Source organism: Athene cunicularia (assembly GCF_003259725.1).
Source record: "Athene cunicularia isolate RWA chromosome 1 unlocalized genomic scaffold, athCun1 chr1_part1, whole genome shotgun sequence".
NCBI lineage: Eukaryota > Metazoa > Chordata > Aves > Strigiformes > Strigidae > Athene > Athene cunicularia.
In genome coordinates, this window is record NW_020799091.1 from 124,237,531 (window position 1) to 124,261,828 (window position 24,298).

The window sequence follows — 24,298 nt, forward strand, 5'->3', positions numbered from 1 at the left end:
GGTGTCTGGCTGAGCAGGAGCAGCTTCATTCTGGGGTGGGAAGCAGCCAAGATCTCTGGTTTCATTACAGGGCTGTTCCTCTCCCAAGGGCACCACAGGAGACTCTCACCACTCCTCAGAAACATCACAAAAAACACTGACCCGGAAAATATGGAGTAATCTGTGATTTCCAGAGTGCCTCCCTTGTCCTCTCCTTCTGGAGCTGTTTCCCAAGTTATTGACGTTAGCTCAGAGCAGTTTTGGGTTCACAGAGCCTCTCCATCAGTGTCCTTGGGTCCACTGCAAAGGCAGAAACTTTCTCCTTCGTGCTTCTGTATGAGAGCTACAGTATGTGGCTCTTGATGGGGTTTCCCTCTCCCTTGATCATTGTCCATTGCTGGTACAGCACACCAGATAAACCCCTCTTCTGTGGCCCCTATGTCTGGGGACTGGGAGGAGGTGGTGTATGACTTTGTGTTCTCACCATGTATTATTTGCAAGGGGGTTCCTCACTGTTGCTGGGGGCTAGTTTTTTGGGTGCTTTGAAGTAATGGATCAGCTTGAAGCATTCACAGTTGGATGAGGGCAAAATATGATTCTTTGTCTTTATGTGTCTTAAGACCCATTTAATAGAAAAGTCAATTAGCACTTTGGAGGAAAAGAACTATTTGCTAAGAGAGGGACAGTCTTAAGACTTGCCTGCAGAAATGCTCAGCACTGCCCACGTGCACAATTTTTTTTTTTTTTTAAATAAAGAAGGGGGTTTTTTGCTGGTTCCTCATCGAGCATGCCGACCTTTTGCTTTCCAGAGTCTAGTGGGCAGGGTTAGGCTGACATTGCTCCTCAGGGCCACCAGCACCTTTCCAATGCCAGTTGTGCCTACTTCTGGCAGAGGAGCCCAGGAGCACCCGTGCCTCTCTCCATACCACTATCTTACCTGTCCCTGCAAGGAATAGACTCAGGTTCAAGTTGCCAGCTCCTTCACAAGAGCTATTGCCTCGTGCTGTGGTTTGGTCACTATGAACTGAGGGCACACCAGGTGTTATGAGTGAATGGGAGAGACTTTGCTTCATTGCTGCAATCCTTCCTCTGCTGCAACGTTTTCTTAATTTTTTTATGTGTTCATCCCAAAAGCTGGTGATAAAAAGTTCATGGGCAAAGAGAATGATGAAAACCATAGTGTGGGGATGAGGTAAGGGAGAAAGGGTGGCCCCATCAAGGACAGTGCTGGCACTCTGAAGCAGTGGCAGCCATAGGATTAACCCTTTCTCAATGGAAACTTTGCATAAACTGCTGACACCAGCCTACCAGCCTCAGTATGAGCTCAGCCTAAGCACCACGACGTTAATTATTTTTTTCCCCCTGAGATCTCTTGCTGGCTGCATTGAAACGTGTACGTGTCTGTGAAGCACCTGTGCACTTGAACGTGCCTGTGGTGCCATTTTCAGGGTCTGCGTGCTTCGCCTGTGTGAGCTGTGCCTCTCGGAGCATCTAAAGGGGTACATCAGAATAAATGGGCATCCACAGGGGGAGGGGAGGCACATGAAAAGTATCCAGGCAATTGGGATGTCGGGAGACAGTGCCAGTTAGGAAAGGCAGTAGAGCAACTCTTTTTTTATTCTTCACGTTTATAGAAATTCATGGCACTTTGCAGTGACTGACCTGAAGCTGCAGGGTCTGGGCAGGCTCTTACCTTATGCAGGGTGAAACTGTGCACGTTTTTAGTCCTGGGAATAGCCCCAAGGTAAAGATAAACAAATACTTCTCTCACGTGAGTATTTGTCCCTTAATCACAGACTAGGAGACTACTAAATGGCTAGTTTTGCCTGTTCTTGCTCCTTATCGATGTGCATCAATGAGACCTTGAGTCCTGCTTGCTCCCTCTTGCTCTGAGCCGGGGTCCTCCAGCAAACCTCTCGAGGAAACAGCTGAAAGGAAAGAGCAGAAGGAGGGTGCTGGGATCCCTCCGGCCAGGAGAGAGGTGTGTGTGAGTGAAGGAGAAGAGGAGACCTTCAGGCTGAGAGCACTTTGCATTTTAAGGCTTTTGAAAGATTCCACTAGGTCCTCTGGGATGGGGCCAAGTTGTTCAAAACTCCAGTGTGACAGGTGGATGGTCTCCCCAAACACACTCAGTGCAAGTCTTCCAGGCAGTACTTATACATTGTAAAGAAGCAAGAAAGGGCAAGTAGTTGACCTGGGGGCTTTGCTGTCCTGTCTATTCTTCTAATAGGCTGTGCCTTAAAAGCACAGGTTGAGTGTTTGATGTTCAATGAGGAGCTAGCGTGGCCTACAGTCATATACCATACAAGCACAGTATTCATTCATACACATAGAGAGATACAGATATCCAACTGCATGTTGTTCGTGCTGGCACTTCTGCCAAGGGGATATGGCACGCGTAGGAATATATCAGTACTTCAGCCTTTTTTGTACCAGTAGTTTCAAATTTCTATTTCAGCTAATGTAGAGAGAGAGAGAGAGAGTCAAAGAGGCTGATCAACAGGCAGGAAAAAAAAAAATCTATAAAATCTTGCTTTGCAGTTCATCTGATAAAGGAAATAATATATAGTGTGTAAACCTTATTTCTCATCAGGCTGATTTGCATTTGTATAATGAGCTCTGATTCTCCTGTCCCTCGCACTGTTATTTCCCCTGACATCACTTACCTCTGACATAAGCCAGTATAAGAAAGGTCAGAACAATGGTTTTCATCTGTAGCAAGAGAGGACATGTGTACCCTACCTATGCTAACAAGTCTGAACGACTGGAGAACATATTTATAAATGTATTTATAAAGATAAAACTCTCCATTCATTGCACTATTGTCAAACCTAATAAGCTAAGACAATTGAAATCTGCTGGCATGGGAAAGCAGGGACACCCAACACTGGGTCTCTGTCCCAGTGACCTGCCCGTGGATGGTGCTGCACTCACCAGGACTGAGTTGCTGACCCTTTGCTTTGTGAGATGGTGCCCTGAGCTCCTTCTCAGCCTGCAGTCAAAAGAGGCTTCTCGCGGGCTACCATGGGACACCCGAGTCTCTAAGCAGGGAGCAACCGCGCAACTGAATACTTAAAAGCTTAACAGCTTGAATCCTTTCACTGCTCATTGCCCGATGCACGTTATCCAGCACGTAATATGGCTGGGCGGATGTGTTCTCTCCCAACACCTTGGTCATGGGCAAAGACGCTATGTAGGCTCTGGGTTAAAAGTCAGCTAAAGCTAGAAAGTCTTGGGGAATAGGAGGGCTTCAGGGTGGGCCCCTATGAATGTTTCCACTGGCAGGAGTATGCTGTCTATTTTATGTGCACCACCTTCAATCCGGTGGAGGTTCACCTGAAAGGGAAGGTTGGCCCAGCTCAGACCTGGCTGTGGATGTTTGGAACAAGACTGGAGTCTGCTTTGCGTGTTTCTTTGCGGTTAAGACCAACGGCTCAGTGCCACGATCTTCAGCCTCATGAGTTTGGGTTCAGACCCGGATCAGCCTTTCCAACAGCTCAGGAACTCACCAGCTTTGATGTCCCGTATCAGACCACCTGCACTTACCCTACCTTTGGCCTGAGCTTTCAAGAAGAAAAATGTTCAACCAGGAACCGTGGTGTTTGGTTTTACGTTGTGCTGCCAGACAAGAATATCCTGTCATTATAGGGAATCACTGCAGCCTCACATAGCATCCCTAAAACCTTCCTCCTCTCCCAGTGCTTTCTGCTGCTCCTAGCATGTTAATGAGTAGCTACAGACTCCCACAGCAGAACTTGCAGGATTGAGCAGCCTTGGCAGAGTAGCTGCAAAGGGCATTGTGTTTAATAAAAGGACTAAATTTTATGGTGGCCTTCCCTATTTCTTGAAGTGAGATTTGGTCTTTGTGGATGTCGAGTGCTGGGCTGATGTGTGTGGAAAATACAAATTGGCTCCCTGTGTCCCTCTGGCAGTGAGCAGGCAGGCACTTTTCTCCTGCCCTGGGACAGTTGGGGTAGATTCCCTTGCAGATTCCTATTGTCCTGACTAAGGAGGCATGATTTGCAGCGGTGCTGAGTGCCTGCAGGTGCTGCCCACCGCAGGGGCAGCCCCAGTGGCTCAGCACCACTGAGAATCAGGCCAGAGGGGTTCCCAGCAAGGGCAGGGGCAGGGGGAACAGGGCAGGGGGGAAAGAGGAGCAGCGGTGCTTGCTGACGCTCAAACACAGGTCTCCCGATGGAGGGACCTGCTGCAGGGGAAGGCCTCTCGGCCCCCACAAGTCAAACTGCACAGAGTCACAGTTAGTCATCGTCATCGTCATCGTCATCATCATCATCGTCATCATCATCATCGTCGTCATCATCGTCATCATCATCATCGTCGTCATCGTCGTCATCATCCTCAGTGTTTATCTTCCCAGAGAGCACATCCTCTATCCAGTCCTCCAGCTCCTCGGCTGTGGGCAGGTCATCGTCGTCTCTGATCTCCATCCAGATGCTGTCAGCCTGTGAGGACAGGGATTGGGGGATTACCACCCTCAGAGAATCAGGGAAGGGGTGGTGTTCGCTGCTATTGTGGGGGTAAGGGTTGGACCATGGGTGGGATGCAGGGGGGGTGGTGGCTTTAGCTTCCTCTCGGCCACAGCCTGTGAGCAGGCTTAGCCACAGTGTCTCACTGCCCGTGTGCTGGGATTATCACTTCCCTCTGAAGTGCTGATGCTTCTGACTGGGGGGCACTGGGATGGGTCACGGGGTTTACATGAGTGTGTTGTACTGTTTGCCCAAGGTTAGATGTGTGCACACTGCCTGTTCCTCTCCTGCACTGCTGACACTTGTGAGCGAGAGCATCATCCACCTGATGCGTTGTCTTCATGCTGTCTGGCCATCTCTGTAGACTCCAGGTCTACATGGAGACCATAAAGAGACCTATGCCAGCTCCCCCTGCATCTCCTCAGCTCAAAGGACATCACAGTGTTTCCCTCGTTCCTTCCAGAGCCCTTCTGGGACATCTTCCTTTGAGACTTTACACATTCCTGTCAGCACCCCTTCTTCCCAGTCTCTTTTACTATCACCTTTGCCTCAGGATGATGCTCAGGACTCTCCACGTGTGACAGTGGTTCTTCCTCTTGGAAGAGCCTTTCCTCAGATCATCTCAGCCATGCTCCAGCTGAAAAATGCTGGAAAACACTGATGACCTGGACTACACGTGCTCCCTGCTCTTTCTCTCCAGCTGTCTGCATTAATTCCATAAACTGGAGGGGATGAGGGGGATTCAGTAAGAGGATGATGGCTAAAACGTGGTGAAAAGATGCTGTCTAAATTGTGGCTGTTAGCCAGGGATAGGAAGCTTAGCTTAGACAATCTCTGAGGCCTGGAAATGAAAGGTATTCTCTCAGCTTTGCTATAGGTTCCTTGGGTAAATGCCTGGGTAAGCCCCTTTCCCTTCACTGTCTCCCTTCCATAAATTAGGATCAGCCTCCTATTTTGCAGAGGTGCTGTGAGGCTATCTCGTTCAGCGTTTGATGTTGCAGAAGCAAATGCTTTCCATATGTCAGAAGGTAACTACTGGCTTTTGCCAATGCACCCAACTTCTTTCCCTGTCTGTGGTACCTAATTCTCTTTGGTTTATGGCTTGCTAAAAAGCCAGACCCAATTTCTGCTCAAGGGCAGCTGTTTCTCCCTTACAATATTTTCCTCCCAGAACACAAAAGTGTAATAAAAAAGAGCCCCGGAGAGGCATGCAGCTCTTGCTTCACACACAGGATCTTGTCCACAACCTCAGGACTGTTCATGCAGCAGAAAGTGACACCTTTAAATAATGGGAACAGGAGTGGGCCCATTGTACCTAGAGAAGATGCTGTGCAAATAGAGAAATAGAGCAGCAATATTTTGCAGAGCGTCAATGGCCCTGGTCCTGAGCCACTACGATGTGATGGGCCAGCCGGGGACACTGGGAGGTCTGGTGTTTGTATTGGCAGGTTTTTAGAGAAGTGATGGGGTCACAGGGGTTATGTCTACCGAAGTCAACAACAGTGTTTATTTTTACTCCATTGTGTAAGCCCCACTTTGTACCTGTGTGACTTGGCTGAATGCAGTGATGTAACACTGAAATAACGAAATGAGCTCAGTGTTTGTTTTAGATATCACCTGCCAACCTAGAAGTTTCTTAAATCTCTCTCTTGAGGAATAGAAAACAGACTTAAGAGGAATGAAATAAAACCAGAAAATACTATAATCAACAACCTGAAACATTTGCTATATCAAAGCTAGATAATGCATGAATTTTTACAGGTCTCTGAGTGACTGCTGGATGATAAGGCATATGTTCCTGCCTAATACTGCTTTCTGTATGATTCTTCTGACACTGACAATCCTATTACCATGAATTTCCATTGATAGCTGTTTAATGTAGCTTTGACATGACTTAAACATGGCCAACTGCAGTAAATGTAATAAAGGAAGATACGGCAGACTAGTAATAAGGGCAAAAGACTGGAAGACTTGGGCTCTATTTCTGGATTTTCTGTTCATTTTTCTCATGATCTTAGGTGACAGATGCTATCTTGGCCTTCTTCCCTTTTGTCTCTCTCTTTACAGTTCTGCTAACAAGCCTTAACCCTCTGGATCCTCACTCTCTAGGTCTCTGTCCCACAGTCTGGCAAATGCTGCTCTAGTACAGTTAAAGCATCGCTCACATCCAGCCAGCACCACATCTGCTCTGTGACTCCCAAGCCAGCCTCTCATTCCCCTTAATGGGATGGGCAAGATAAAAGGCTTCCACTTTCTTCATAATGCCATTGCTTTGCCTCTCCTGCCACATCTCTCATCTTAGGGTCTTGCAGCATTTGTAATAATAGGAGGCACAATCATCCAGCACACCTTTGCTGTCCCTCTTTTTCTGGAGAGTTACAGGAGAGAGGATATGGGGGCCCGGAGCAAGGTCAGTGGTGTGGCCAGGACCAGCGCCCAGCCCCAGACAGTTGTCCCAACTCTAAGTACCTCTTTGCTCTCTTCTATCGTAACATCAGGTTCCCACAGAGCTGAAATTTCAAACACGAAGTCAAGCACTGAATTGCAAATACTTCTGCAGTGGAGAAATTTCTGCTTCCAGAGATACTTACATATCCACACAGGTTCATTTTAAAGAGATTAAAACAGCCATCACTTAAACATTGAAAATAAACTAAGGTAATAAGTGAGCCAGGTTGGAGCACGCTGCATTACATGCTCTAGTTGTCTGGGTTCTTATTGTCAGAAAGAGGAAAAATGTTTTCTTTCTGTAGTCATGTCAGGGCTGTGATGTACGGTACCCCAGATCTCTGCTGGTGGGGGTCAGCAGGTCCTTCTCCCACCTGCCTTAAAAGCTCACAGTGTTCGGGCAACCTGACAGCAGTCCCGCGGCTTGCTGGCTTCAAGGCAACCATGGTGAAAACTGTAGTTGCTAGAAAGCTGGCCCGATAGCATGGCGGTGGATGGTGTGGGTGCCAGTATCACGGTGGCTGTGCCAAAGCAACACCTCTGCAGCGCTGCCAGCTGTGAAAACCCTTCAGTGCCACTGGGCATGGGGTGGACATGTCCCCTCTTCCCACCAAATCCCTCTGACACTACCCACATGGCTGAGGAGGAGGCAGGCCTGGATGAACCCCAGTATACCCTCTTTGCCCCAGCAGAATCCCTCTATTAGCAGTTTGTCGTACTCTTATTAAGGCTCTGTATTTATTTGGGTTTTTTCAAGCTGTGCAGTTTTTCCCTGACATCTGTTGGAGACTCTCTTTCCCTCCTACACTCAAGCTGTGCCATTCTGCTTCTGCTGCAAAAACACCCTCCTTTTTCTCTTCTTCACCTCCCCTAAGCACAGCTTGCTTTCCCCCCTACACACACACTTTTCCTCCACAAACCCACCCAGGTTCAGTCAGAGCAAGGCACTGACAAGGGTGCATGTTGTGGGTTGGGCTGGGCATGTGAGACCTTGAAACCAAAACCAGGCAAAGCCCCGAAGCTCAGACCACAGGGACTGGTCCTGACCTCAGCAGATGTGGTTTGTGTGTGACTCAGCAGCAGAAACATGCTCAGACCGAAGCCCTGAAGTCCAGTGTTGGAGGTGTTATCAACCCTGCTACACGTGGGAATTGTGAAGCCTTTATACTTTTTCCTGGGGAAAAAGCCTGATCTACCTGCACTTAGCAGCAGAAATCCCACTGATTCCAGAGGTCCTCAGATCCCACCTTTTCTAGCACCTTAATCTTAGGATTGCTGGATTTTCTGGGCATGTGCTACTCACATCTGTGACATTCACCACCCCGATCTGTGGTTTGAACAGGTCAATCTTGAATGTCTTCTCCCAGTAAGTGATCAGCTGCAGGAGTGAGAAACAAAGCTCAGACAAAGGTGTTTATTTGAAATACCCCATTGCTTTAATTCATGCATCAGTGAGTGCACCGGAGAGCAGAGAGGCTCAACACAAGCTTGGGCTACCACACATGGCCAAGGAAAGGGCTGACTCTGGAAATGTTCCCAGGTCACCACCTTCATGGGAGACAGACACAAATGAGCAGCTCTCAGGGATCGACCACGGTCTGGTTTCATGTCCTTCCCTGTCCCAAATTCCCCTGGGCTATTCCTGCGCTCGTGCACACCCCACACCCCCACCACCATTCATGTATTAAACCAAGAAAGGCAAGGAGCCCCTGCCACTCACCAGAGGAAAGTCATCGGGGTCAATCCAGACAATGCTCAGGTCAGGATTATCAGTGTTGTCCCTAGCAACCTGCTTCAGGATTTCCAGGAACTCAAAACCATCTGAAACGATACACGAACTGCTGCAAACACGCAGACAATTTTCGCTTGTGGGGTTTTCAACTTCCCTCACCCCGCTGTGCACACAGGAGTTGTTTATAGCTCTCATTAAAATGCTGTCTCCCAGATCTTTCTCTGATAATAAGGCTTTTAATTTTGAGCATCCTCCCTGGGTACTGAAATTAGTTACACATGAATTAAGTCTTGTAATCCTTCCATGGAGTGGAACAATGTCACTATTTTATTGTGGCAAGGGAAGAACTGAGCCCTGAGAGGCCAAAGCTTTTCAGCATGCTGAAGAAGTACCAACGCCATGACTTTTCAGGACCTGATGCCCACGGGTTTCCCACATACCCATCACACACCCATCCCTCAGCACTTTCCCAGAGCCATGCAGCAAGATAGACACAGAGTTTTTTTTTTTTTTTTTTTCCCCCAGCCATACATCCATTTAAATCCAGAATTTGCATCCTGGCTAGTACACCCAGAAGAATCCCAGCTCCCCATCCCAGACAGGGTGCTGGGCTCCACAATGCAACCAAAGCACATGAAACTATGCTTTCTTGAGTGACAGAGAATCACACAAGGAAATGGTGGCCTCCTACCTGGGTCGTCTTCTTCAGCAAAGGCCACAATGTGGATTCCCTCCATGTCATCCTCCTGGAAACAACAAAGCTATTATTAATGGGCCGGGAATGGAGGACAAAGTCTGGGTGGTTGCTGGAGACAAGGAGTGGTGGGGTGCCTTCAAACAAGCACAGTGATTGCAAAGGAAGGCTTGGCTGGAGCCCCACCGAGACACCAGAGCTGGGAGCTGAGGTGAGACTGAGTTGTGGAGGTATTAGGTGCTGAAGCAGGTAGTTTGAGTAGTGTTGCTAAAACCCTTCAGCAAAAAATGAGGTGGGCGTCATGATGGCAAAGGCGAGGAAGCTTCTGACAGTCTGGGGCAAAACTTTGCCTGCAGAGAATGTCAAGGGCTCTCTAGCATGGGAATATGGGCTCACCCTCCATGGCTGAGTCCACCTACCCTCATAAATTTGCAGCTGCCAGATGGTTTGAGGGGAAACAAATATCTGCCACCATGCTCAGCCCCTACATGTGCTCCTTCGGAGCCAGCAAAGGAGGTTTCCTCACAATATGAGAAGTGATGTGGCTCCCTTGGGCCACTTTTGGGAGGTGGAGGGTCTCTGCTGTAGGTGAGGGTCTCTGTGAGCAATCACGGGAATTGCATGAAAGGCTCATTTCAGGACTCCAAGGAGTGGAGGACAGAAATGATGTCCTGGTGGACTGCTTTTCTCCATGAGACACGTGAGTAATGGGTAATGATATTGGCAAAGGCCAATGGATCTGCCAGCCGGTTCATCATCCATCTGCTATGAATGTCATCTCTGAATTATCCCACAGATCAGATTCGCCTTCCTCACCTGCTGCCGGTCCTGGTTTCCATTTCAATTGGTTTTAATGCACGAAAAAATTCCCATCTAAATGCTAATTTCTTTTCCCTTCTGAGCCCAGAGGTGACAAAGCCACCATCAAAAACTGAAAGGAAAAAAAAACCCTGAAAGATTAAGTGGAAAACATTATCTTTAAAAACAATAGCGGATGCTGGGCCTTTGCTGGCATCTTCAGGGAATATGTTTTCACTGGGGCATTCTAGAAAGATTTACTTGGGATTCAGACCACTTACAGCTGGCAAAATCTACACTGTTGCTTTTTTTCTGTATTTGCCAGCAGAATTGTCAGACAGCAAAATTTTATATATATATATATATATATATATATATATATGCAATATATAATTTTATATATAGGTATATAATATAGCTCTATTCTGACCTCCAAGGCAGCAAACCAGACTGGAGTAACTCCAGTGAAGGCATCGAGGATGTTTTGAATTTGCAGTGAGATCAAAATCCAGCCTGTTGTCTCCTGTAGGTACAAGTTCCCTGTTTATAGCAGAGGCAAGCTCTGTATTCCCAGGCTGCTGGTAAAGAAAACATCCAACTGCTGAGAATCCACACTTTTCCTGGGGTTATTTAGAATATGTTCAGTATGAAAACAAAACCACTGCATGTGAAATTTTTGCCCCACTGAAGCCCCATGAAAAAACTTCAAGGGGCTTCAGTGGATGTAGGAAGCTATCTTCTGTACAGAATCCGTATTTCAAAACAAAATGAAAAGCTATCATGCCTAAGTGCCTCATAACTCCTGGTTCAGTTTTATTACTTCTCGCCTTGTTGTATTAAAGACTCCCAAGGCTTTTGGTGCTTCTGAGTCCTGCAGCGTTTCATGTTACACCACCAAGCAAGGAGGCAACTGAATGCTGTTACAAATGTGCCGAGCTTTCTGGAGGAATGACTGCATCTTCCTTAGGGTCTGTAAAGCACCTGTTCAGCTTTGGTTTCAGCATTCAACTGACACTTGAAGGTCCCTACCTGGCTATTAACATCGTACTCATTCAAAGCAGAGAGATAATTTGCTATACATGTTTTTTTCCTTCTTTTCACCCTTCCCCTCTTCCCCACCCTTGCAGACCAAGATCTGTGTGATCAATGCCAAAATGCTGGTTAGTTTGTCACAATTGCTGACTTCCAGCTTGTTCACACCATGAGAAGTGCAACCATTGCACGATTTGCTCCGTAATCTATATAATTAACTGAACTACCCTCCCTCGCTTGCATTTTGAACTGTACAATTGTACATTTTGAATTGTACAACTGCTCTGGTACAATTTCTATGAGTCATCTGTTCAGTACGATCTCCGTAGCTCACCCAGCGAGCGGACCACTGAAATCACCCCACCATCAGCAGTGACAGCCATTAGACGAGATGATAGTGTTCCTATCACAGCTGCTACAGAGGCTCAACACCTGCCTGGCAAGCTTGGTTAGCTTTCCCTGTTCCCTCTGTGGAGCAAACGGGACCCAGCTCAGCCATCCACCCCTGTTGAGCAAAGCATTTGAGCACACTGTTTGAACCCAGGCACTGGGTATCGCAACTGAGGCTTTCCCATCTTCCCAGAGGAGGGAAAGAAGCTTTGTGAGGCAGGAAAAATAAAGTTTTGCCCAGCCAGCGGCTGGAGGTCTTGAGCAGCAGTTTCTTGTTGGAAGCTAGCAGGGGAAGCGAGGCTTCCCACCCACACGTGCTTACCCATGTCTCAAACATGTCCTCTGGGCGCAGCTTCCGCAAAGTGGCCCTGAAAGGAAGAGAGAAACGCTCACTGAGGACGCGTCCAGCACCGTCACACATGACGCTGATGGTGTCATGGAAAAGGTCACTGTGGCACTTTTGGTTGGTGTCTTGAGTCAGTACTGTCGGCCACCATATATGAATGCAAGCATGGGGGCACAATAAGTTGGCTTGTGCTTTTATTTATGATGATAAAACCCTGCCCTTTCCCCCACTGGACTCACTGCAGCTGCTATTTTTGCTTGGGACAATGAGATGCCTCTCTGTGCTGGAATGTGCTGGTGAATTAGTCCCACACATGGCAGATTGTTCTGTCCGCGTTGAGAGCATGAGGTGACCCATTCACTTCTGTCTTGCAGTCCCTGTGACATTCCTAATGGGCTTTGTTCCCCTTTTCTTCTGGTTTTACCAAGCATAATTCCACCACAAAAATCCTTCCAAACTCTGCTGAAGCAAAAATGAAAGAATAACCTCTGGGAAGAAAATTCAGATCCTAATAACCACTGGCAATAAAATGTAAACCACAAGACTGGTCAAAGCAAATTTTTTTGACAGGTAGTTCATAAAGGACGATAAAAATGAATGGAAATCTTTTCAGCCACATCCATAGCAGGAAACCTGTGAGAGAGCCTGTCAGGCTGAGAGGTGACTGGGGTGCTAAAGGGGCATCCAAGGAACACAAGGCCATAGCAGACAAGCACAAGTAATGCTTTGCACCTCTGCTCGCTCTGGCATCATGCGTTCAGGGAGGCTCCACCTGTCTGACCAGCTCCAGGAGCTGTTGCAAAGAGACGTGTCAGTCAATGAGGTCCTAGAACAGATTGGCAAAGGGAGTAGCAGCATGTTGCCAGAACCAGGTGGCATCGGTAAAGATGTGTAACCTGGTTTGCCTTGCTACCAGAGCAGTGAAAACAAGGAGCATTTTTTAGAGGTTCCTAAAGGACCTGGGGAGTCACAGATCTGGAAGGGCAACTTCCTTATGGACACAGTGCTACCAGCAAAAGTAGAGTTAACAGACATTTGAAGGAATATGACGTGACAGAACAAGAGATGCATGGCCTTTGAGAAGAAAGTCATGGTCACAGATCAGCTGGAGTTCCCAGAGCAAGTCAACAAGTAGGGAAAAGTATGATGGTCAGTGAGCTTCCTTCAGAGGACCATCGGACAAGGTCCCTTGCTAAGGGCTCTCAGAGAAACTGAGTTGCAGTTAGATCAGAGGAGGGGGTCTTCGTGTGGATTAATGCTGTTGGGAGATGAAGGGTGGAGGTAAATGGTCAGGTTTTGCTACAGAGGGAATTAACCAATTAAGATTCATAGCATCTACTTTGATGTGAACATATGCATAACATATTCTCACATAATCTGAAAAAGATGGGAAATAGGAATATGGCAGTGTTTGCTTATCAAATCCAATTCTTTGACAACCAACACAGGCCTGACTATGAGGAGATATGGAGGGATCTCCTGAGACTTGAGTGTCTGCATGATAGGTAGAAAAACAACTCTGATTATGCAGGTGCAACAATGGGTTCTAAATTATTATTAATTTATTATTGTCTCTCAGGAAAGGGGCCCAGGTATCACAAATGGAGAAAGCATCAGCTCTAAAGGCAAAAGGCAAAAAGAAGGTTCCAAACAGTAGGGAAATGACTAAAGAATAAAACACATCCTACCATTATGGCAGTGGACAGCTACACTATGCACCTCCACAGTGAATGTATGTGTGGTTCTGGTCATCCTATCACAGAAATTGTATGGAATGACTGAAAAAGGGACATGGAAACATGGCAGTGGTGAATGAAGGTATGGAGTGACCTCTGTTTGGTGGAGATTAAATAGGTAAGAGTGTATCTTGTAAAAGAGGTAACTGAAGAGGGATTTGGCAGCGGGTCTGAAAAATCGGGAATAGTAAAAGAAATAGAAGTGCAACGGATAATGCCTAGTCATTGTTCCTCTATAAGAGCTACCAGGCACACAGCAGAATTATTAAGTAGCATGTACAAACTGAACAAACACAAATGCTTTTGTGATGCAATGCACAATTCAGCTGCTGAACTCATTACAGCTGAGTGTGTTCAGCATCAAAATAGAAGTGAGGCAAATGACTGTAGAAACTGAAGAAATAGCCACTAAGCATAAGATCAGGGATACATTTTTTGACCCAGCTTGTCTCCTCATTGCTGATTGTCAGAAACCGGAGATTGTATCAGGTGAATGAATATTAGGGATTTATGGGTTGCACCTGGTTTTCAAGAGACTTTCCCATGCCGTTCTCTGGGGGAAGCTCTTGGAGAAAGGAAACTCGGTGGGAAAGGTTTGATCCCACCCACGTGTACTGATTGCTTCGGAGTTACTCGAGATTTGTTGTGGTTACTTCTCTATGCTGGAGGGAGTGGAGTAAGCGTGGCTTATATGAGTAAGAGGGAGCAGAATTCAGCCCCTTACTTTGCTACAACTAGGGGGTGAAGGGGTGGGTGGTGTCCAGCCCCAGCATTCTGCATGCAAAACAGACCTAAACCCAGAGGCCTCTTGCTGCAGGCAGAGAAACTACCATTTAATTTGTATCTGTGCAACTGAAAGTGAAATCTGGGCTGAGACATCGAAGTCACGGCGCCTCGCCACCATCCTGAGCCGGACACCCATCTGCCATGCAGCCTCGGACAAGTCACCCCATCCTTCTGAACACTGGATTCCTCACCAGCCTGGGAGAAGATGAACTTTCCCACCACCGTATGCAGCTGCCCAGGGAAACGTCAGCCCTGAGGCTGCGTACAGATTCCTCCTGGGCTCCGGCTTCAGCTGTCTTGAGGCTGCAGGACAGCTCACCAAATCAGAATTTCTGTGCAGGGGTAGAGGAAGAGGTGATGAAACCCGCCTGGGTAGAGCAGCAGGGAACCCTTTTTGAAAGGTCTTTTTAAAGTGTGCCAAAGAGCCTGGGTACTGCTGAGCATTGGGAGCTTTCCCCAGTGATGTGATGGGGATCCTTCTGGGGGATGGAGAAGTGGCAGTGGGGCTTTGCACCTCAGCGGAGGGATAGCTCATGCCTGCAGGCTGGGGTGAGGTAAGAAAGTCTGTTGTGTGAGGGAGAGGGGGTGGGTGGTCCTCTACACCTTCCTGCAGGGGAGAAGATCCTGCGGACTTGTCCACAGGGAACCTGACAGCTGCTGAGGTCACTTTGTGTTTCTCTACAAGTGTGATCGTCTATGTGTCTAATTCCACTTCCAGCCTTTGGCTTTAGGTCCTTTACAAGGCAGGAAGAAGCACTTCTGCTCTGAGAGACTCAGCATCAACTGCGGGGACATATCACTGTCATCTCAGGTTTTTTTCCCTGCCATGGCAGCACTGTGTCAGGTTTGGGATTTCAGGCATCCCATTCCATGAGTCTCCTTTTAATTCCCTTCTGAGCCTTGGCACTTGCAAAATACATGGCCCACCCCCTTGCTCCTACCAAGCACCACATAGCATCTTGAAATATGTAAGACCTGGGGGCTTTCCACCACAATTTGGTGGTGGTGGAGAGCTTGCCTTATTAGGCTAGCATTTAGCTGACTGTGTTTAATCAGCCTTCTGATGCTGCTGCTGCTTGACTGAAAGAGCTTGGGGAAAAAAAAAAAAATGGGCAGGACTGAGGTCATGATGTCCAGGAGGTCAGCAAAAGTGACCTTTGAGTACATGGGAGACAGAGGACCCCTTCATATTTCAGAAAAAACAGAGATCTGTTTCCAAGTCTGGTGACTGACAGATTCCAAAGATGATCTCCCGTCTCTAAACCCTGTGTGTGTGTGTGACCACAAACCTCCAGCTCAGCCCAGTTTGGGGTCCCCTAACCATACTGATGGCTCTGCTTTCCTTAACTCTTCTAGTCCCTTGAATGTCTGCTGGGAAATGCTGTTGCAGGAGCAGCAGATAGCCTGTGTGACTATCCTGAGCTGTATTTTTAAGGGTGTAAAAATACAGCGCCTATTTTTAAGGGTGTAAAAATGCACACCTCATAGGTAGCTGTGCCCTTGTATTTAAAAGTGGATCAGCCTTTCCAGTCATTTCCAGACTGTTGATAGCTGAGTCCCTAAACAAATGTGCAATAAACCTGATCACAAAAAGCATGGGGCATCCACAGCTACTGCTGAGTTGACTGAACACTGTAGCTGCTCAGCACCTTTGCCACGTGAGGCCCATCACAGCCATAACAGCAGTGGCTTCCTCTCTGTTCCTCTGGTCATCAGGACCCTCTTAGTCCATCATGGTTCCTCCGAGCTTGGTCTGAGCTCAGAGCCTGCCTACAGACATACCTGACATGCACATGTCCTACAAGGAGCGGCTGAGGGAACTGGGGGGGGTTAGTCTGGAGAAGAGGAGGCTGAGGGGAGACCTCATCGCCCTCTACAGCTCCCTGAAAGGAGGGTGCAGAGAGGGGGGATGAGTCTCTTGAGCCAAGGAACTAGCGCCAGGCCAAGAGGGAATGGCCTCAAGCTGCACCAGGGCAGGGTCAGACTGGCTCTTAGGAAGTATTCCTTTGCAGAAGGGGTTGTTGGGCGTTGGAATGGGCTGCCCAGGGCAGGGGGGGAGTCCCCATCCCTGGAGGGGTTGAAGAGTCGGGTTGACCCAGCGCTGAGGGATCTGGTGGAGTTGAGAACGGTCAGTGTGAGGTTAATGGTTGGACTGGAGGATCTTCAAGGTCCTTTCCAACTGAGATGATTCTGTGATTCTGTGACATGAGGAGAGGGATACACCCTTCAGTGAAGTTGTTTCAGGGAAGGAGGGGATTGGACAGAATTTGGATTTGGCTTGAGAGGCCTTGGAGAAGATCATCTTCTGTACAGACCTAAATTAAAAGCATGGGCAAGTAGGGCACCGTTTCTGGTCTCCACTGTCTACAAGCCTCCCTGCTCTTTGAGGGAGGATTAACCAGGCAGGAGGAGGAGGGAAGCTGTGTCTTCACAGCCCCGTGGTGGTGGGCTCTGATTGCAGCACAGATACTTGCACCTCTAGAAGTAGGAAAAGACCAGCCACAATCTCAAACCTGGGCCAGCAAATTGCCAAAAGATGGTTGTCATCCTGATTTTTTCTGAGAGGGATGCCCTGGAAGGGTAAGCCTGTGATGACAGACACCTTTAACAACTACCCATGTCCAGGAGTGTCCTGTATGCTACATACCTTTTGTGCTCCTTCACAAATTCAACCAGCTCCTCTTCTGTGTAAGGTTTATCGGGGATGTGAACAGGCTCATCCATAAATGGCTCATAGAAGTCCACCTCGTTCATTTTCAGACCTAGCTTCTTGGCAACCTGTTGCAGTGCAGATAGTCAGAGGTGAGGGAACCTGACGTGACTCTTTGCCTACCCAGAGTCTCTCCTGGTAGCAGAGCTAAGGTCAAGGTGCTTGCTCTCTCTCAGAGCATGCACTCTTAGGGGTGGCCAACAAAATATGAATGGATCTTTCCTCAGTTAAAAAAACCCCACCGATGCTCTCTACACTACTGGCCTCAAGCACTGGGACAGAGCAAGGCCAGTGTCAGGTCCCACAAACATAACAGGGCTGGTTTCCAAACCCAGATCAGGACCTGCCTCCACGCTGCAGAAATGGACTTTTATCTTGTGACAGGGCCAAATCCAAATGCAGACACCATAAATTACATGAACACTGAAAATGAGAAGCTGGAGCCAGATATTAAATCTGGGAACATCGTGAGATTCTGGAAAACAGGTGGTAGAGTCTGTGAGCTTCCACTGAGGTCCATGGATGCTTACCCCTTTGTCAAAAGTGGCAAAGAACTTAATGTATGGCTGGAAGTGTTCAGCAGCTTCTTCAAATGCCTTGTAATCTGGAAGGAGAAAAGGAGGATGAAGAAAAGATTTCACAGACATCTGGCCATGCTCTGATCAGCACAGAAGGCACCAGGAAAGAACAAATACAAATTACTGCAAAATACATCAGATGATGGCACTCTACTTCTTCCACCCTTTCAGGGTTCACAAACAAGGACCATTTCATGCAAAGTGAACAGGACAGTGGTTGTGCAGCCCCACAGTGCTCAGGAAAACTACAGATCCCAGCACACCACACCAAACTGGGGCTGGAATCAGCAGCCCTGGGAAGCAGGCCCAGGGGTTAAAACTCCAGTCTGTTGATAAGGGTGTTTGCAGCTGCCCCCCTTGCACAAGCAGTATTTCAGCCTGGGAATACAGGGAGTTGTTCCAGCGTTAATGATTGCTGTCATTCCCTAAACAGTCACCAAGCGTGATTAGGCACCCCCTCCTGCTGCAGGAGGAGGGGCAGGAGCAAGGTATGTTTTTACTGTTACTGGTATGAGGTCCTCAGCTGGGGTCAGGAAGGATGCTCTCGGCCTGGCAGCAGCTCTTTACAACAGGTATTTCCCACCTTTCTTCAAAATACTTATTACTGAACAGCATTAGGGGCACAGCCCTGCCTGAGCTGCCCTGCAGCCCGTTTTGAGCAGGTGAGGAAAAGAAGGGAGAGGTGGATGGGCTGTTGCTGTGCAGCAGACCTGGTGATACGTTGCTCATTCAGGTAAGAATACTTGTCTTTTTGCTAAAGCCCTTCAAGCATGGGGCGCAGACTGCCAGCACCGCCCAGAGAGCGGGGGGAGTGCTCGGGGCTGGCAGAGGAGACTGCCAGGGAGAGTCTCAGGTGAGGGGGTCTCAACACTTGTGAAAGCTGATGGTTTTGCCTGGAATGGTCCCTGAGTTGCACATCCCTCATGGAGCATGAGACCAGCTTTATCTCGGTCTTGGGGTTCAGCCAGGAGAAACAGGTCAGTGCCTTTTCCAGGCTGCCCTAAGGTGTCCTGCTTATTGCTGTGTTTGCCAAGTTAGTATTTAATGTGTGCCCCCCTCTTTCCCTTCGCCTTCCTCCCTCTTTCTTTGACCTTTTGGGCTCACTTCTCATAAAAGAGGAAGCTTTCCTCCTTTTAGGTGCTCACTCAGTGTAACTGTAACCTCAGCTGCCTTCAGGTGAGGTAGATTTACTTTGCTTCAGGAGCCCCTGGATTGTCACCCCTTTCTTTTGCCAGCAGACACTTTGTAGAAGGGTCACTGCTGGTGGTGTAGGAATGGGCTCATGTGTAGCAAGAGCAGAAACTTGCCTGCAACCCCACCTCATCCTCCAGTAACTTTGGCACTGTCACAGCCTGCCATATACCCCTAAACATCCTTAATATTCATGCAGAAGAACCCGTGCCCGGCCCCCAGAGCCCCCAGCCAGGCTCCAAGCCCCGTGAGGAACGCATTAATCTTACGTTCAGAGTCTTCTCCTTTGAAGTAGCCGATGAGTTTGATTTCCTCGTCGATTTGGTCAAAGGCCTGAAGCTCCAGCTTGTTGTTTATGATCTCCACAGGGTCTTCTAGCAGCTGCCATGACAAATGTATTTGATAACGCAATGATTTGCAGCACCAACCTATGCCTGGCAGAGTGTGTCACTAGCAGCCTAAGTGGGGAGAAAGAGGTCACCCAATTTCTCTGCTGCTGGAAACCCTACTTAGTTCTCTCTGCCTTAATGTGAGGAACTGAGAGATGCAGGTCACCTTCAGAGGTAGGTGTTCACTGCATAGGTTGAAGCATCAAGAAGGAAGTGGAGAGAGCTCTGGCTAACCCAAATGGATGCTGAAGGATCGATCTACTGTGGTGAGAGGTAAGGGGTAGCAATTGCAGCTGGTGTTGGCAAGGCTGAGAAAAAAGCAGAGCAGTTGAACGGGACAGGTTTTGGGACTGTGAGCTTCTGTGAATAATGGATATATTTGTTTTCAAGAGTCATTTGCTGGGAGAGGTCATCACAATGAACTTGCTTTTGGAAAACATTAAACCTGGCACACTAGAGGGTGGAAAATTGGAGTTTTGGAGCAGTAGAAAGTCTGGATATGGATTTTCCTGGCTGATTCCCCTATGCAGAATGGGTTAAACCCATGCTTTGGCTGTGGCAGACACCTCACAGTATTGATAAGGAAGTTGGAAGACCTATCTGCTGCTTCAGCCTTTTTTTTTCTGTTTTCTTAACTAGCCACTGCTGGTGAAAAGATTCAGACTGGTTATTTTACCCAGCAATATTGGTGTAAATTAGGTGTGGTTTCACTAGGGAAAAATAATGCAGGCAGACCATTGTACAGCCTACAGAGGAGCAGAGAACCTCTGGGATTATTTTCCTTTGAGATCAGGCTGTCGAGGTACCACAGCTATGTTTGGTTTTATTTCCCTGCTTTGCTGGGTATTTTCCCTCCTGATGGAAAACACGCAAACAGAAATCCTTGCTCTCTTTGTTCGCAGAACATGATTTTTCAGCGGCACACCACAAAGCACAGCAAGCAAAACCTCACAAAGCACCTTACACCACACCCCTTGCGAGGGATGCTCCAGCATCTGTGCCTCTGCTGTGTCCGCAGCAGCATGGGCAGCTCGCTGCTGCCACAGTGGCTTGAGCCACTGGAACCGGGGATCCCACTGCTGCCAGGGTCAAGCAAAGTCCTGCCCTCTTGGTGGCCCTCTTGCATGGGACAGATGCCCGTTTCTGTCCCTGAAGCCAATCACGTGTGCTTTGGCGTTCCTGATGCACGCAACCACACAGATATGGCCGTAGGCAAGCTAAGGTCCGAGGGAGCTCTTCCTCTTCCCTGGCCATGCTTCCCCCCACCAGCACTCCTGCCCTGCAGATGACCCTTTAGGCAACCTGCCACCCTGGGAAACAAACCCTGCCAGCTCTGCTGCTCTCCTTACCTCCCTTATCTGCATTATTGCACGGCTGCTCATAAAGGGAGACTCATTTCAAAGGAAAGCCAAGCTACTGCAAAATGTTTTCACTACAAAGCAAAGACCTTTCTTTTTTTTTTGGGGGGGGGCTGTTGCCTCTCCTAGAGTTAAAATGTAAAGAGAAGTGAGACACATCAACAAGGGAGTCAGCATCTCTTTTGGATTTAGGCACAGAGGTGAGTAGGTAGTTGTGCCTATACACAACATGACCCGCGAGCACTAAGTCCTAGGACCTTGATCTTCTCTAACTCATGGCAGCGCAGTTTGGAAAGTTCACTGAAGAGGCAGTAGTACACTACATTATTTGTGCAGTTCTATCTAGAAATGGGGAAATAGTTTGCAGTGTGTACCTTTTTCAATGAATCAAGTTCATTTTAGTTGTTTTATGAGAATGCTACTTCTTGGATGTATTTTTTAAATAACTCTTCTTTTTTAAAAAAACAAAAACAAGAGAGTGATTGGTTTTGTGAATGGCAAAGTGTTTGCACACCATCTTGCTAACTGAGATGGGTGACTAGCAGTTAGTTATGTGGGACCGCTGCTTGCTTCCAATCAAATACTCCATAAACGGGAAAAAGAGCAGAACATCTTTAAACTATAAATGATTGATGGCATTATAAGGCTACCAGCTTTCCTAGGAATTCACAGTATTTGGGAAGCTGGCAAATGTCATCTCTACCAGCAAACAGGGATGGAATTTCAAATAAAGATAAACCTGTGGTTTTTAGCAAAGTGAGTACTTTCAATGTCTTCTTGGAGATGCTTTATCTATCTCTGAGCTTATCTGTGCTTACATCCAAGAGGAATTCCACCAAGACATCTGTGGACAGTTCCCCATCAAATTCAATCAACCGCTCCTCCTTAAAGACATAGAGACTTCCCTCTTCAACCAAGCCTGAAAGGAGACAGGAAACAATGTGGTCAACACATCACTAAAAGCTTTTTTGCTACAGAGTATCTTGCTTATTAATCTAGCAATGACTCCTGGGAAAACACAATTGCCAACTCTCTGTTTTCTAACTCTGTCCAGTTAGAAACAATCTCGTGACTGATGTTTCGCAGCACGAGGGAGAGACCTCAGCCAAAATTTGTGCTAGCTCCTTCCCAAATGTTGAACTTTTCATCCAGGTCAGAGTTTAGCCTCAGCTGGAAAAATTCTGTACCAGGAACTTGGTTTAGCTTGGCTATCTATCTTGCTGTAAATAATACTGGGCTCTAACTGACATCCTAAATTTTGACAACCTGTCACAAGATGGAAAATACGTTTTGATGCGGGTTGTGCTCTTTTGCCTGGAAAGGGTTGAACTATGTGAATATAAACAGTGACCTGAAAGTCAAAGCAAGATTCAGCCTCTCTGACCCTTGGCAAAAGGGTTAGAAACCTATGGTAAAGATGCTGCAGATGGCAGGCTGGCAGATTTGAATGGTATATCACTGGACTGAGTACTGAGTGCCATAGAATCTCTGTGGAGGCTCCAAAATCAGTAGCACTGAGCTCCTGCAATGCGTGATGGTAGGGTACCTCAGGCCAAGGCAGTCGGTATTTTGTTTGGTTTTGGAAAAGCAGAAGCTCTCAGCTTTAGGTTAGCTTCCACCAACACATACAGCCTCTAATTTAGGAAAGAAAATTACAGTCTGGTATAGAGTCTGGTATACTTAGTCTCTGACCTTAAGCCTAGTGGTATATTTTTGTGCTGTTGTATTTATGGGCCATATTGCTTTGTGGGCTAAAATATGGAAGGATTGCCAGCCCCTGGAAGGCAGCTGTTTCCAGGGGTGAATGCTTTCACCTTTACAGCAGGTTTCCTCTTCTGCTCTGGGGAGAAGAGAGAAGGGTTGGCACCTGGTTGCCAAACCACTGCAAGGCTGCGGCTCCCCCATTAGTGGCCAGGGGTCACCCTGCCATGGAGCTGGTGACATTTGGGGGCCTATGTGATTGCCCTGTAGGTTTTGGTTCTGTGCTGCTGTGCCAGTCCTGTCTCTGTCTAGGAAGAATGTGGAGTGACCCCATGGCACCTAGTTACAGTTTCTGCCCAGCAAGCTGTGAGCTTCTACCCTGTTATCACTGTGAAGAGAATTTGCTTTATTTTTCACTTGGTTTGGTTTTGTTTTGACACTCTCAGCGAGGAAGATTTTTTGCTGGAAGGATGTCAGCTCATCTCACTCATCCTTGCCCCCCCATCCCTAGTTGATCCTGCCTATGTTGAGGTGGGCAGGTGGTCAGTGTGCAACTGTCACCATCACCTTCCCCATCCCAATGACAAGGATTTGGCTGTCCTCAGTGGTGCTGGCTGTTGGCCATCACTCCCACACTCTCTCCAAGATATTCCGGAGATATCAGACATGGGACTCACCTAACTTTTTGGCAAGTTTGGCATCCTTCTTGGAGTCAACCATCCCGAAGCCAATGCTCCTGGGCTCCAGGACCTGAGCTGCCAGCTGTGGGAGGAACAAGAGAGCCTAATGTTAGTGACATTAACACCAGAGGGTAGCTAAAGGGCATCCTGCCCTGCTAGTGTGGCACGACAGACACAAGTGACCCATATTCTGCTTTCGGACAGTACCAATGGGTAGGATGCTGCCTCCCTGCTGAGATAACGCTGCCTGGAGGTCACAAGGGTTGGGTTTCTTCCCACTGTGTCGCAGCACCAAGTTTGCTGGTGATACCACGTGCTGTTAACTGCTGTTTGACACTCAGGCATCGGGAGAGGGCTCCTGACCGCATCGGGGACACCAAAGCAGTAGGCATGGCTGGGAAAAAGTGCCACTGACACAAAATCTGTCTCCTCTGTTGCATTTCGGTGGCCTCCTGTGGGGGAGCATGACATGTAGGCACCATGGACATCTTAACTCTCAAAGTGCTTGGTGCCAGGCAGCAGTGACTGCAAACTGGAGGGGACGCAGGGCACCGCAGCATCATGTTTTTTTTCATACATGTCATGGGGTGGCCAAAGCAGACTCCCAGCAAAATAAAGCAGAGGGACTCCTGGCTTTGCAAAAGCGGCCCCTTCTCCTGCGAAATGCTTTGTCATGTCTCCTGTCTGGGCTTCAGTCAACTGGCAGTTCCTCGTCCCGTCTTTTTCCTAAACAAACAAGTCTAATCCCAGCCACACTCACGTTTGCTTCCTCATAGCTTTGGAAAACCACTGATTCCTGTTCCCACAATTTTTGATGAAGGGGCCTCTTGAAGAGATCAAGTTCCTGCCTGTTTTGTGAAAATAGATATGTGATGAAAGGAGAGACGTTCTGTAAGAGCCCCGTGGTGGGACTGGCCCCATGTGAGACCCTGTGAATTCCAGATGGGCTCCGCAGTGATGCAGTGGCCCCGGGAAATGAGCCCCATTACCACTAGATAGATGACTGACTTAGCCCCACCATAAGCACACCAGAGACCCTAAAAGGCAGTAATGAAGCTCTGAGACCACCAAGGAGCTGTAAGACCCCTCTCCTCCTCTCTCTCCCTCCCTGCTCCACAAATGCCTCTGATGCTGATGATCTTCTCACTGTCCCCTGTCCCAACCCTGCCAGATGGTGGGGGGCCAATGGGGATAAGGGGCAGGGGGCCTCTGGGACAGGAATGTCCCTACTAGGGCACAGCTGCCTGTGCTTGGCAGTGGGAG

At 48.0% G+C, this 24,298-nt stretch overlaps 1 protein-coding gene across 1 annotated transcript in view; it reads right to left on the reverse strand.

Annotated features, from left to right (window-relative positions):
* Positions 1-1,906: 1,906 nt before the first annotated feature.
* CASQ2 (calsequestrin 2) overlaps positions 1,907-24,298 on the reverse strand; it is a 36,230-nt gene continuing 13,838 nt past the window's right edge. Inside the window, exons 2-11 of the mRNA XM_026856709.1 lie at positions 23,033-23,117; positions 21,473-21,573; positions 19,177-19,288; positions 17,669-17,742; positions 17,076-17,206; positions 11,883-11,928; positions 9,338-9,392; positions 8,635-8,735; positions 8,218-8,292; positions 1,907-4,442 (exon numbers count right to left, since the gene is read on the reverse strand). Of these exons, the coding sequence (XP_026712510.1) occupies positions 4,239-4,442; positions 8,218-8,292; positions 8,635-8,735; positions 9,338-9,392; positions 11,883-11,928; positions 17,076-17,206; positions 17,669-17,742; positions 19,177-19,288; positions 21,473-21,573; positions 23,033-23,117 (984 nt within the window). The 3' untranslated portion in view covers positions 1,907-4,238. The remainder of the gene's footprint in view (positions 4,443-8,217; positions 8,293-8,634; positions 8,736-9,337; positions 9,393-11,882; positions 11,929-17,075; positions 17,207-17,668; positions 17,743-19,176; positions 19,289-21,472; positions 21,574-23,032; positions 23,118-24,298) is intronic.